Raw genomic sequence first — 12,496 nt, 5'->3', positions numbered from 1 at the left:
TTCCCAAACTTTTGAGCCCTGCGGGGCTACAGCAGCCCTGCGGGGCTACAGCAGCCCTGCGGGGCTACAGCAGCCCCGGGGCTGCGATTTCATAACATTCCAGGAGCAGGGAGCCTCTGTTCTCCTACGGCAGGAAGGACAGAATGGCAGGATATGCAAATGCTGTGCGCTGCCGAAAGGAGGAGAGGAGTTTCCCACCAGCCCAGAGTGTGAAACAGTGCTCTCCTTTACACACGCACGCACGCACGCACGCACACACACACACACACACACAAACTGTGCGCACAGGCAAACACCCACTCATACACAAAAGCACAAGTGCCATACACACAGGCTTGTGAATGGGACTCTGTCTTTTGATGCACGTACAATTGCACACACAAGCGTAGATATGCAACGCACGCACGCACACACACACGCACACACAGGCACGCACACACACGTGCGCACGCGTGCACACACACATACACACACACGCGCAAGGTAAAGCAGGAAGGTGGTCAGTAACTGGGTCTTTTCTCTACATGTTTTTCTTTTACATCTACCCCTTAGTAACACAATAGATACCATTTCTAGCCTTTCACTGTAGAGAGCGCCCAACATTCAGCTGGAAGAATGGGCGTGATGGGAGAAGAAAATATGTTATTCCTGGAAATAGGTTAAGCCTAAATTAAACTTAAGGTGGGCATGGACGTGTATTTTTCCACGGTGCTGGTGCTCTGGAGACATTTCACATGCTGCTTCTGTACCTGTATTGAGTCTAATTATACAGGTTGAAATAGTGAAAGTAGCCTCTTTGGACAATTTATCTTAACAATGAATACTCAACAATATTAATATACCTATAATGACTTGGTTTCAAATCAATCATTCCATTTGTGAATTAATCTTCAGATTAATCACCAGGTGATATAACTAGCCTGTACGCAAATTTGTCTTGTGTAACGTTGACACAGACAGCGGAAGTGCAACCCTTTTCACGGTGGATTCTGACACACAGTAACATTATACTAAACTGCCAGATGATGCCACTTGCCTGCAAGGTGCATGCAACATGATGCAGCCATTCAGGTACTTTCAGTTTCACTTCAAATGAGATTTTGCTGCTCAGTTACGCTTAACGCTTCCACTTTGTCTAAGTGGCTAAGGCCTATAGTCTCTCTCATGTGGGTGCAAGGGGAACACGTCAGGTTTCACAATACAACTTGCACCTCTGTGTGAATGGCCAGGATTAGGTTTAAGTCACTAACCACCTTTTAAATTATTTCCATGAACATATGGCCTTTTCAAAATATTTACTTAATATATAGGCCTACAGCGCTGTTATTAATCATATTTAAAGGACTTCGGCTGACCTAAATATTGTACAGTAATGTCTATTTATTGTTCTGTTGCCCTTGCCAGGGTGTCACCGTGTAGGTAAAGTTGTCAATATGTTATAGCACCGATGCAACAAAACCATACTTCTTTGCACTTATCTTGACAATATGTAATGCTTTACACTTTTGTTCGACGCAGTCTAGTACCTGGCCTGTTTGTAGCAAGTCTACCTGCAGAAACCCAGTATGAGCTGGGTTTCTGCACCAAAATTACACTCTATTTTTTTATTTCATTTTATTGTGTCCTGTTGTTGAGGAAATGTGTTGTCAGGGTTCGATTGAGCCATCTTGCCTCATTCTGTGCATCTGCTCTGTCAAAGTGTTGTTATATCAGCCTGGGACATCATCTGATCACAACAACAAAACACTAACACTAACACAGGGAAGGATCAATTAACTTAATGAATGACATTTCATTAATGTAAATCCAAAGAAATGGAGCCCTGTTGTCATGCAAAGCTCTAGAGGAAAGTAGCGGTTTCCCACCTCAGAACACCTGCACACCTGAAACAAATACACACACAGACACACGCACACGCGGGCGTGCGCACGCACACACACACACACACACACACACACACACACACACACACACACGCACACTGAAGCTATCAGTCACAGCAGCAAGCAACATCACTCGAGATACACCTCCCCCTAAACATAAAAGGTCATGGGAGGGGCTTATGCTAAGTTGCTAAAGACATCCTGTAGTGCTTTGTCATTCTGCAAGCCCATTTGTTCGAGGAAGACAACACACACACACACATACACAACTAACTCACACTCACTCACTCACTCACTCACTCACTCACTCACTCACTCACTCACTCACTCACTCACTCACACACACACACACTCACACACTCACACACACACACACACACACACACACACACACACACACACACACACACACACACACACACACACACACACACACACACACACACACATCATGGTGGTGTCATGGTGCCAGAGGCTCTTTGGGCCAAGGAGAAAGTAACATGCATGACTAATGACCATCAGTCAGTTAACACACAGCCACTGTTGACCACTTCAACCACTTCCCTGTGATCACATGATTTCATTCATGATTTCAATCTTCACGAACATTCACCAGTTAAAAGACACTCTAATGACAAGATGTCAACAAACAAATGACCAGTTTCTGCCCTTTGTGCAACTGATGAAAATCAGGAATGGTAAAAAACAAACAAAAAAACACTGCAGGCATGTGATCAAGGAGATGTTGTTGTTTACTAGTGCCAGTCACACATGAATGGGAATTGTGTACAAAAAACTGTAACACTTTACTTAAAGGTCGGGTCTATAATGCATTCATTATAGACCCGCTTCATAACACTCGTTATAAATATTTATAATTATGCGTTGCATAAATTGACTAACATGTATAGGCTACAGTTTAGTCATCGTGTTTCTGAGAAAATCACTAATGGACTTTGCTTATGTTGAGAGGAGACACTTGGAATTATGGGCCTCTTGAACACATACTTTACCATACTGGACACTCAATATTTATTCAACAATCAAATCTACATGCCAACGACATGGCATATCCATTCATCTTGAAATCTACACGCCAATGCCATGGCATATCCATTCATCTTAAAATCTTGGAACTTTCAGAATCAGTTATGAAAAACTATATTGCCAAGTAAGTATTAGTTTTATACAAAGACTTTGATTTGCCCCACGGAACATTGAAAAACAACTTTTAATGCAAAAATAATAATTGAAGAGCAAATGGACATTGTAGAACATACATTGAGTACACATACATTAGACAGAGTCCGATTTTAGCACCAGCTAATACAGCTGTTGTGTTGAACAGCTAGGCCTAGGAGCTCTCATGAACAGACCAGGAATGGGAGTAGGCTGCTGTGTTTATCCTGCTAAGGTATGTTAACACCAGGCCGCATTCCTCCAGTCACTAAATTGTAGTGTTAGATTACAGGCCGGCTGGGAGAGCACTCACATATGCATGCACACGTACACACATGTACGCGCAGATAAACACACCACCGTAAAGGCAGGGTGTTGGATGATGCAGCCATGACAAAGGCTTAACCACTCTCAACCTGGTGCGGTGTCCCTGTTTTGGGCGTGCCATTTGTAGGTGAAAATTCTCACATATTCTCAAAGATTTTCTAAAATAGCTTACAACTATTCAAACTGATTTTCAACTGGAGTCACATTGTGAGTGACGTGTTGTAAAGCTTTATACCCAGTTCTCATACTGCAGCGTATGCATGTTATGGCTAAAAGCAGCAACAGGAAGGCACTGTGTTGAAACGGCCAACACCTGTTTGGAAAAGTAAAGATTAGGCAAAGAGGAGTATAGCCTACACAGAGACATATATTCACAACGAACATTTATATGATTGAAACTATTCTGGTGAAATCTACAGTTACATGTAGGTTAAGCTTAGGGATATAGGTTTAGGCCAGTTACTGAGGTTAGCTAAATAGACATCAAAGAGGCATCACTACCTCACCGGGTGCACTTCCGGCAGGCGGGAGGCTTCTACAGATCATGCTTGCATTGGATGACATGCACCAGTCCCTCAACTTTAACATGGAGATGTTTGCTAAATCAGTTCTTTAACTAATAGAAACGGAAAGCAAGGAACTGCATGGACTGGAGAGAGGCTTCTTATTCAGGGGGTGTACTGTAATGTCCTATGCAGATGCGTGAATGCAGAATACAAATTGAGAGCAAACATTACGCTAATTAATTCTCCACAATATGTCCTTTGGTTAATTAGTCAGAATATGTCTTGAGCGTATCAAATGACATTTGTGTTTTGTTTGTTTTAAGACTTCAGTTTGTCTAATGTCCTAAATCTGTCCCTAGAGTGAAAATGTAGGGCAGATTAAAATAATGTATTAAGATGTGTTGCATTACTAAATGACGCTTCGTTACCTGCAACAGAGCAAGCAAACAAGCTGTGTCTCTATCTAAAAGTCTAGTCCAAGTGAAACACAGGAGAAATTATGACATACAGTATGTCGCTGACAAACTTGTGTTCATAATGATTATAGACACCAAAGGTTACAAACACCCTGAAATGTATACTGGTAGCTACAATTCACCAATAATAACTGCAAACAGGCATATAGGCTATAAAGATTTTCCCAAACTGAAAATAAACCTGCGCCGTAGAGGTGTGTAAACAACATCCCAATACAAATGGACATAGTGGTTCTCAGTGTGGGGTCCTGGGACCCCAGCTAAATTACTACGTTAGGATGGAACCTCCTCTTAAGTTTGGAAAACAAAAAGGAAAAATAAGTTTGAGAACTACTGGTCTAGTACATATCAGATATCACATGTATGATGGGGCACAGGCTATATCACTCTTCTAAGAAATAAAAAGCACTGAATTATAAAACCAGAATGATACATATTTGTAAACATCATCACAATGAAAATAGGTTCCGATGTGATTTGGATTGCAGTGATTCTAAACGTGGTGTCCGGAGGAACCCCAGGGGTCCTTGAGAGACTTCCAGGGGGTCTCCTCTCCAGCTAAATGATTGATAGTTTGTAAGCAATAAATGGAGCCGTAAGTTCATTTGGTTCCTTTTGTACACTCTCAGAGTTACTTCACATTGTTGGATAAATTGTTGGATTGTACAGTGTATGGGGTCCCAGAGACCCCATACACACAACAATCGTATAATATGGGGGGTCTATGGCCTAATGTAGGGATTTTCAATGTTTCAGGCTAAGGACCCCTTTTAGCTGAAAGAGAACCGAAGCAGGGACCCAAATAGTATGAAATTGTGTTTATTATTTTTTGCAAGAGGCTTTCAAACTAGCTCACCACATTTAGTTCATTGTCTCCCAATGTTAGTTGAGCATTGAGAGATTTGAGACTATAGCTTCAAAGCACTGAAACAGTACATAAGTACATTTAGTGTGTTTCTAATTTTCAATACGTTTACTTCTACTCCACTACATCTCAGGCAAATATTATACTCCACTACAATTATTTGAAAACTTTAGTTACTAGTTACTTTGTGTTGCTGCCTGGATCTTGCCCCCCAAAAAGTGGGAGATCCGGCACTGCCCTTGGCTCCATTGGTCAGGTGCCAGTGGTGTGCACATCTTGTACTGTATCTGGGCCAGGTGCTGGATATCAATATAAAGCTCCCTTGAAATCGTTTAAAAAAATATTTTAGCCTGATGGAGACCTATGAGATTGAAACGTTGCACCATAAAAAAATTGAGCTTTAAAACCAGTGTGCGGATGTTTTTACCTCCTTCTCCATAGATTTGGTTGGCACTATCATCAGTGTTGAGTAAATTAAATGTGTTTGTTTATTATTTACAAATTATCTTTGGTAATAATAATTAATGAATGGTTTCATGTTTCATGTTCATCATATCAACACGTGGCGGCCGACATATAGTAAGGGACCTCCTATAATTGATAGGCTATCTATATACTGTACTGTCTATATACCTATACTACCTACAAGGGTATTATTCAGCCACATCTGAAAATATTTTGTGCCAGGCAGGGAAATAATTGTGCAAGGGTAAGATCTTTCAAAAATTATCTGCTATTTTCGAGAAGCCTACATATAAAATAGGGTTAAAGTGATTAAACTGACTGTTGGCTATAGCCAATACTACCAATTCTGATGGGGACCCCCTGGAAGTCCCTCAAGGACTCCTGGGGGTCCCCAGACCCCACTTTGAGAAGCACTATATGACTATTATGAAAAATCCTAAATGCATATAGGATATTGATATATTGCTCATCATCTAAACTTAATAGCTCTCAGATCAATGTTGCAATGCCTATACTTTAATATGTCAACAATTAATGTGTTTCTATTCATTCACAATCACATCAAACGGACTAGCTATAGGCTAATAGCCCAGGCGGGCTCCAGTTGTGACGGACGTCACAAATCACAGCACCTTTTGCCATCTTGGTTGCGTGCTGCGTACCGTTATATACGGGGTTCAGCGCGAGCCTAGCTTGCTTCAACAATAAAAAGAGAAAACCTCGTGAAATCACAACAAGACGTCGTCAGGAAGTAAAACATGACATTGCTGTGTTATGATCCAAAACAGCATCGTTTTAATACACCTTTATAGGTGTTTTCGCAGCCGCATCACCTATTGCATACCTGCGGCTCCGCGTCTCTCCTGCTCAATAAAAACACAGCACCGTTATACCCCGCCTTCCTTCACTGCAGTAACGGTGCTGACCTGACCGCCATTCCTGCTATAGTCTCCCCTGGCTGCTCCACGGGAAATTGCATAAGAAGAAGTAACGGGACACACAATAGGTGGAAATAAAGGCAAGGTGGGACAGCCACGGGGGAAAGGTGGAAAGCACACGGTGTGTTTGCAGCGATTATTAAAGCAGATAATAACACAACCTCCTTTAAGAGCCACATTCTAAAAGCTACCTACACACCAAAAACCAACCGTTTGTCTATTCTTCCCCTGCCTGCCTGTCGAGCACACGGAGCTACTAAACTAGTACTCGCTCCACGAAACGAGGCACTAATAAAACGAAACACGAGCAAACAGGACACATAACATAACAGACGTGAAAACGCATGTTGATATAAAAAAAATCCCGCGAGAATGAAGCGGAAGGAAGGAAGAAAGGGAGGAAGGAAACAAACAAACACCGACACGCTTTATTATTATTAGCCTCTACTCTATAGCGTGCTGAACAAGCCCATCGCGTCCTCTCATCTGTTTACCTGCACAAGTTGACATGTCTCTCCTCAGCCTTCTTCTTTAAACCACGACAACCTGGCTGGGCTGGAGAGAGGGAGCCTTGTTGAAACCACACCACGCACCCGCGACCACGCGCGCACACTCACATACACACACACACACACACACCGACGCTCTTTCCCGGCAGCTTCCGTTATAATGGTGGACTAGTCTGGACTTCAGAGAGCCGCAGGTGTTATTTATAGGACGTTTGTCATCCTCCGTTATATCCGTGCGTGTGTGCGCGCCGTGCAGGTAAACATCCTCCTCCGCTCCGCGTCGCTACACGGCAGCTCCTCCTCGTGCACGTCGCTTCGCTAGGCGGCTCTCCTCTCCTCTCCTCCTCTCACCGTGCGCGTGTGTCACCCACCGCGTGGCGTCAGCAAGCACACGGGCGGAAAAAAGGTGCTTTTAGTTTTCCAGCCCCCGAGCACATATAGGCTATTGTTTTTAAAGCCTAACAATCTAATTTAACATTTAAATTGAACTCTAAAAGTATAGGCCCACATCAAATGCAACTCAATGCATGCAGCCATAATGAGGCTATACACTCTCGAAGTTAGCATGCAGGATAAACTAACACTGAAGGATGTTTTATTTTTATGCACACCAGCACACGTTGCTATAAAACATTTCGTTTTATTGGTTCAGACGATAAAGGTCAGGTAAGAAACTACCCAAATGAGGCGTTTCCTTCCAAAACTGTCCAAAATGCAACTCATATATATAAGCTATAAGTATAATAGCCTATACTGTGGCTCTAGCCTATTACTTACACAGTAGGCTATAGTTCCAACCGCGCACATATTATGTAGGCTAATAAAGATTCGATCCTTTTTGCAGGGAAGGCACACCACCAACCCATACATCCACTTTTAGAAAACCTATTGTACTTGTCCATCTTTTTCTTTTCTTTAACACATCTTCCACTCATTACATGTGCTGCTAGCTATAGGGCTACCTACAGCTTGAGAATAGCATTCCTTATATAGCCAAGACTGCAGCAAAAAAAAGGAAAAACACCCATACACACACTTATTTTTTTCTTCACTGCAACGCTTGCACACCCACAGGTGCAATAACTCATCTTCCGTAAAGCAAAAGTCCAGCATTATAAATATGAGTAGCCTATATTCCGAGGTAAGCCATGCTATTGATGCCAAATGAGAGGAATGACAGCACATCATATATCGTCTGCACATCAATACATACATCAAAAAAAGTAATCTTATGATGAAAATGTAACAATAATGTCCAGTGGTCCACTATTTAGTCTTACCTTATGCCCGGCAAACATGTGGCTGCGTTGCAGTGCAGCGGGGAGTAGGGCTGGAGTGAACAGAACACCCCATGGTTGATATAAAACAAACATCCCGTCGCAAAGCCAACAGCACCGGACTGGAGCAGATAGAGCAGCGATCACCATCATATCCCAGTCCCAACCAAAGCTCGTTAAAATTCATGCATTCGTTTTGTCTTTGTGTGTTTTGTTATCCCCCCGAGTGTAGAGACAAAACGTCTGCAAAACTATAAAATGTACTTATTGTGTCGCTTAAACAAATAATGCAAATAGTAGGATATGAACGTATTGTGGGAGCAGCAGCAACTTAGCAGCACACCACGCCATCTCAAGTCAAAGCCCAGCTGCCCAGGAATACATAAGAATAAACTGAGCAAACTGTGACTTGTTTGAAGATTTCACACCCTGCAGTCCGCATGCTGGGCCACCAAAGTGACAAAAGTGCACAAATGCAGATCTAGAGAAAAGTATTTAACAAACAGGCGCTCCCACCATTAGACCGTTGGAGTGGATGAGCGGAATAACGGTCCTCATCATGCGCCGCTAGGCGGACACAGAGCAGAGCCAGGTATAACGGTACACACACCACATTGGAATAATATGCCCACTACTTTCCCAGCGGTTCAACTTGTCTAGCGCGCAGCCAGGAACAAAGTTCAAAAGTCTGCAAAGAGACGTGTCGTGGTGGAGAAGCTCACGGTCAGTCCAGCTCAGTTGATTTCCCAGCCTTTTACACACTTTGACTTACCGCTATCCACGCTATTCCGCTTCGGGTTCGCCTGTTTTCTGCGCTTACACCTGGGGCCATCCGCCATGATTCTTTCAGTGTGTGTGTGTTTGTGTGTGACTGTGTATGTGTGTATGTGACGGTGTGTGTGTGTGTGTGTGTGTGTGTGTGTGTGTGTGTGTGTGTGTGTGTGTGTGTGTGTGTGTGTGTGTGTGTGTGTGTGTGTGTGTGAAATGCAGCCGGAGAGTCCCCCCCCATCATGATCATACCCCTCCCATCTCCCATACTCTCTCCCCTCCCTGCTTGCTTGCTGCATGCACCTGGTTTGCGACACACACTGCTTTACGACATCACCTTCTCGCCAAACGAACACCTCAGCACATGGCCCCTCCTACTGGCCGCACATGTCTGTGTGTCAGCCCCTCCCCTCTCCGTCTCCACCATTCACAGACCTCCCATATCCTCCTTATCTGACTGTGGCCCGTTATACAGTGAATTACACTAGCCACTTTCAACACACTTTCAACATGGTTAAAACAAAGTTTTAGATAAAAAATGTACAGTACTTAAAAATATATATAATATATGTGTAAAAGAAATACTCACAGACGATGACTTACATAAAAAAAGCTTCCTACAGACTCCTTCAGGTACAAGGCAGTGGCTGCACAGTGCACTCACTAAACTCAATTCAGTACATAGTGCAGCTAAAAACGCTGATTGGACTCATGATTAAGCATTGACATCAGGTGTGCCTGGAAAACTACTGGAGCGTGATGTAAACTACTTCAAAACAAGGGTCTAACAGTGTCAAAATAAAAGTACATCTACCTAAAGTTTACCAACTCGCCGCGATTTAGTGCATTTTAGTTTGACATCACCTTCATTTAAATTGCATTGAATTGAGAGAGAGAGTATAGTAGTTGTTTAGAGTTAACACTAGAGAAAGTAGGAATGCTAAAGGTTTAAACATCAAAGTACTGAAACAATGTAATTAATTAGTAAACAATGAAATGGTAGAGTGCAGTACAGACGGAGCATTGGTGGAAAAAGTACCGGTACTCTTCCAGGGGTGCTAGCCCCTCCTATGCCCAACTTTGTTTGTTTGTGTGATTTATAGCGATGGTTTAATTGGCTGAGCAAAGTACATATCAAGGATAAAAAGTGAGGACAGAAAAGTGAAGACGGAAAAGTGAGGACGCAAATTGTGATTGGCCAGAATGAGATGATGATGATGATGATAAGAGCGCCCCTCACGTCACACAAGTGTGATTTGTTTTTACTTGATTAAAGGTATCAATGCAAAGAAACACTCCATTACAAGTAAAAAGTGTGGTAAGCAAAATTTACTTGAGTAATCAAAAGTAAACACTTTTGACATATTTTTCCCCATTTTGGAATGTTTCAATGCACATCCAGTCCCAGAACCAGATAAGAGAAGCAGGCAGTCATGGGTCTTTACTGTGATCTCTGTAGAGAACAAGTGGTTTAACAGTTAGCATCAGATCTATGACCGTGGGCTTTGTACTGATACAGCAGAAGCCCACACAGCAGAAGCACCTCCCCCCCCCACACACACACACACACACACTCAATATTTTCAATATGTTTTTGAAAATAGCTCACGGAAGCTCACGGAAGCTTGGGTGACGGCAGACTGCTGGGTGAGCGCTGGCTCTTTAGCATGGGGGGTCAGATCAAATTCAACATATGGAATGAATTCTGTATGTGAAGATCCCAGCGATCGAAACGTTGAATTAATAAAACAGTGGAGCTGAGTTATTCCTTACCAGTGTTGCGGACTCCATTTCTTTCCATTATACTGCCATTTGTCCAGCACCTGGGCTAGCGTGGATGTGCATGCTCTATTATTATTCTGTACTGGCCATATATGGAGCGTGTCTAGAGTGTGCATGGTTTGATGAGGTCAGATCAACATATGGAATGTCAGAATAGGTCAGCTCCATGGAGATCTAAGGGTGGCAGCGTCTTGAGTGTACAGGGTTTGATGAGGGCCCAGGTAGGGCCGGGCCTTAATTTTCGGGCCTGTTGAGAACTAATGCACTAGTAACTTTGAGGGGGGCCCGTCTAGAGTTTGAATGGACAGGTATCAGCCAAAAGGAGACATTGAAGAGGAAGGAGGTTTTCATAGTAATCTGCGACCTAAGGTTGCAACCAACACATTGTGCTGCAGGAACCCCCTGGACTCCCATCCAAGACCCATGCAGAGTCCCCACGCACTACTTTAAGACTGACCGATTTAGATGAAATTTATTCAGAGCAATGAATGCAACAGTAGAATAACGTCAAACACAAGGTGTCCAAAACATTACGAGCGACTGAGGTGTCTCAAGGCCTAGTTACAGCGTTAAGGCTAACAGAGCCCTGAACAAGGACAAGGACAAACAAAAAACAAAACAAAACTGCATTTAAACTGAAATACCGTACCTCCTTTGTTTCGGCTCACACTGTCACTTTAGCACTAATGTACGTGTATAGCCTAAAAGTGTATTAATTATGTATACCATACTGCAGGAACTGTCTATAAATCCAGATACCCCCCATATTCTGCTTTTCCCATTGCTGCTATGTGCTAACAAGTTTTACCTGTACTGTACTGTCAACTTTATTTGTCATCTTTATTCTTCTCTTTTTTATTCTTATTTCTAATACATCTAGTATTATCATAATTAGGAATGGATCTTAGGTTATATTGTTGTTATTAGCAGTCTTGTGGAACATGCCACAACAGCCACACCAACATTGCTGCTTGTAGGCCTACCTATACAGTAAGTGAGTGACAAATCAAAATCGTTTGAACTCTTGAATCTTGAATACAATAAAGCTGCAGTAAGGATTGCACGTTCCGGAAGACAACTGTTCTGTTCTGATCTTCCGGAAGACAAGTGTTCTGTTCTGATCTGATCTGATGTGATAAGAGAAGTGCAACAATTAACATTTCTAAACGAGATGCCCAAATACGAAGCAAATCATTCTGGTCGGGAGGTCTGTTTACAGTCCCAGAGAGAGAGAGAGAGAGAGAGAGAGAGAGAGACAGAGAAGGTTTTGGGTTCAGGAACTTCAGGGACATGTAATAAGTTCAATGACAGTTCATAGCGGGTCAGTGGAGTCTCTCTTTGCGGTCCTGTCGTGCTATTCTTGTACCTGACTAAGATCAGGTTTCCTGTCCCGGACGTACCAGGTGCTGCAGTACCTAAGCCCCTGTACCTCTCACAGTCAGCTGACCTGTTGTGTATTTGTCCAAAGGAAGGAAGGAAAAGATTGAGATGCATGGTGTAGCACAAAAGTGCTTTGTCTGT

The 12,496-nt window shown here is 42.9% G+C and overlaps 1 protein-coding gene across 1 annotated transcript in view; it reads right to left on the bottom strand.

Annotated features, from left to right (window-relative positions):
- The window catches only part of LOC310871160 (zinc finger E-box-binding homeobox 1-like), a gene marked incomplete at its 3' end in the record, with an annotated part of 82,424 nt that extends 73,115 nt beyond the window's left edge, over positions 1 to 9,309 (bottom strand). Inside the window, exon 1 of the mRNA XM_083782649.1 lies at positions 9,198 to 9,309. Coding sequence (XP_083638775.1) covers positions 9,198 to 9,264 — 67 coding nt within the window. The 5' untranslated portion in view covers positions 9,265 to 9,309. The remainder of the gene's footprint in view (positions 1 to 9,197) is intronic.
- Positions 9,310 to 12,496: the final 3,187 nt, after the last annotated feature.

This window comes from Protomyctophum parallelum (assembly GCF_964188405.1).
Source record: "Protomyctophum parallelum genome assembly, chromosome: 14".
Lineage (NCBI taxonomy): Eukaryota > Metazoa > Chordata > Actinopteri > Myctophiformes > Myctophidae > Protomyctophum > Protomyctophum parallelum.
This window is presented reverse-complemented; position numbering and strand designations above follow the sequence as displayed.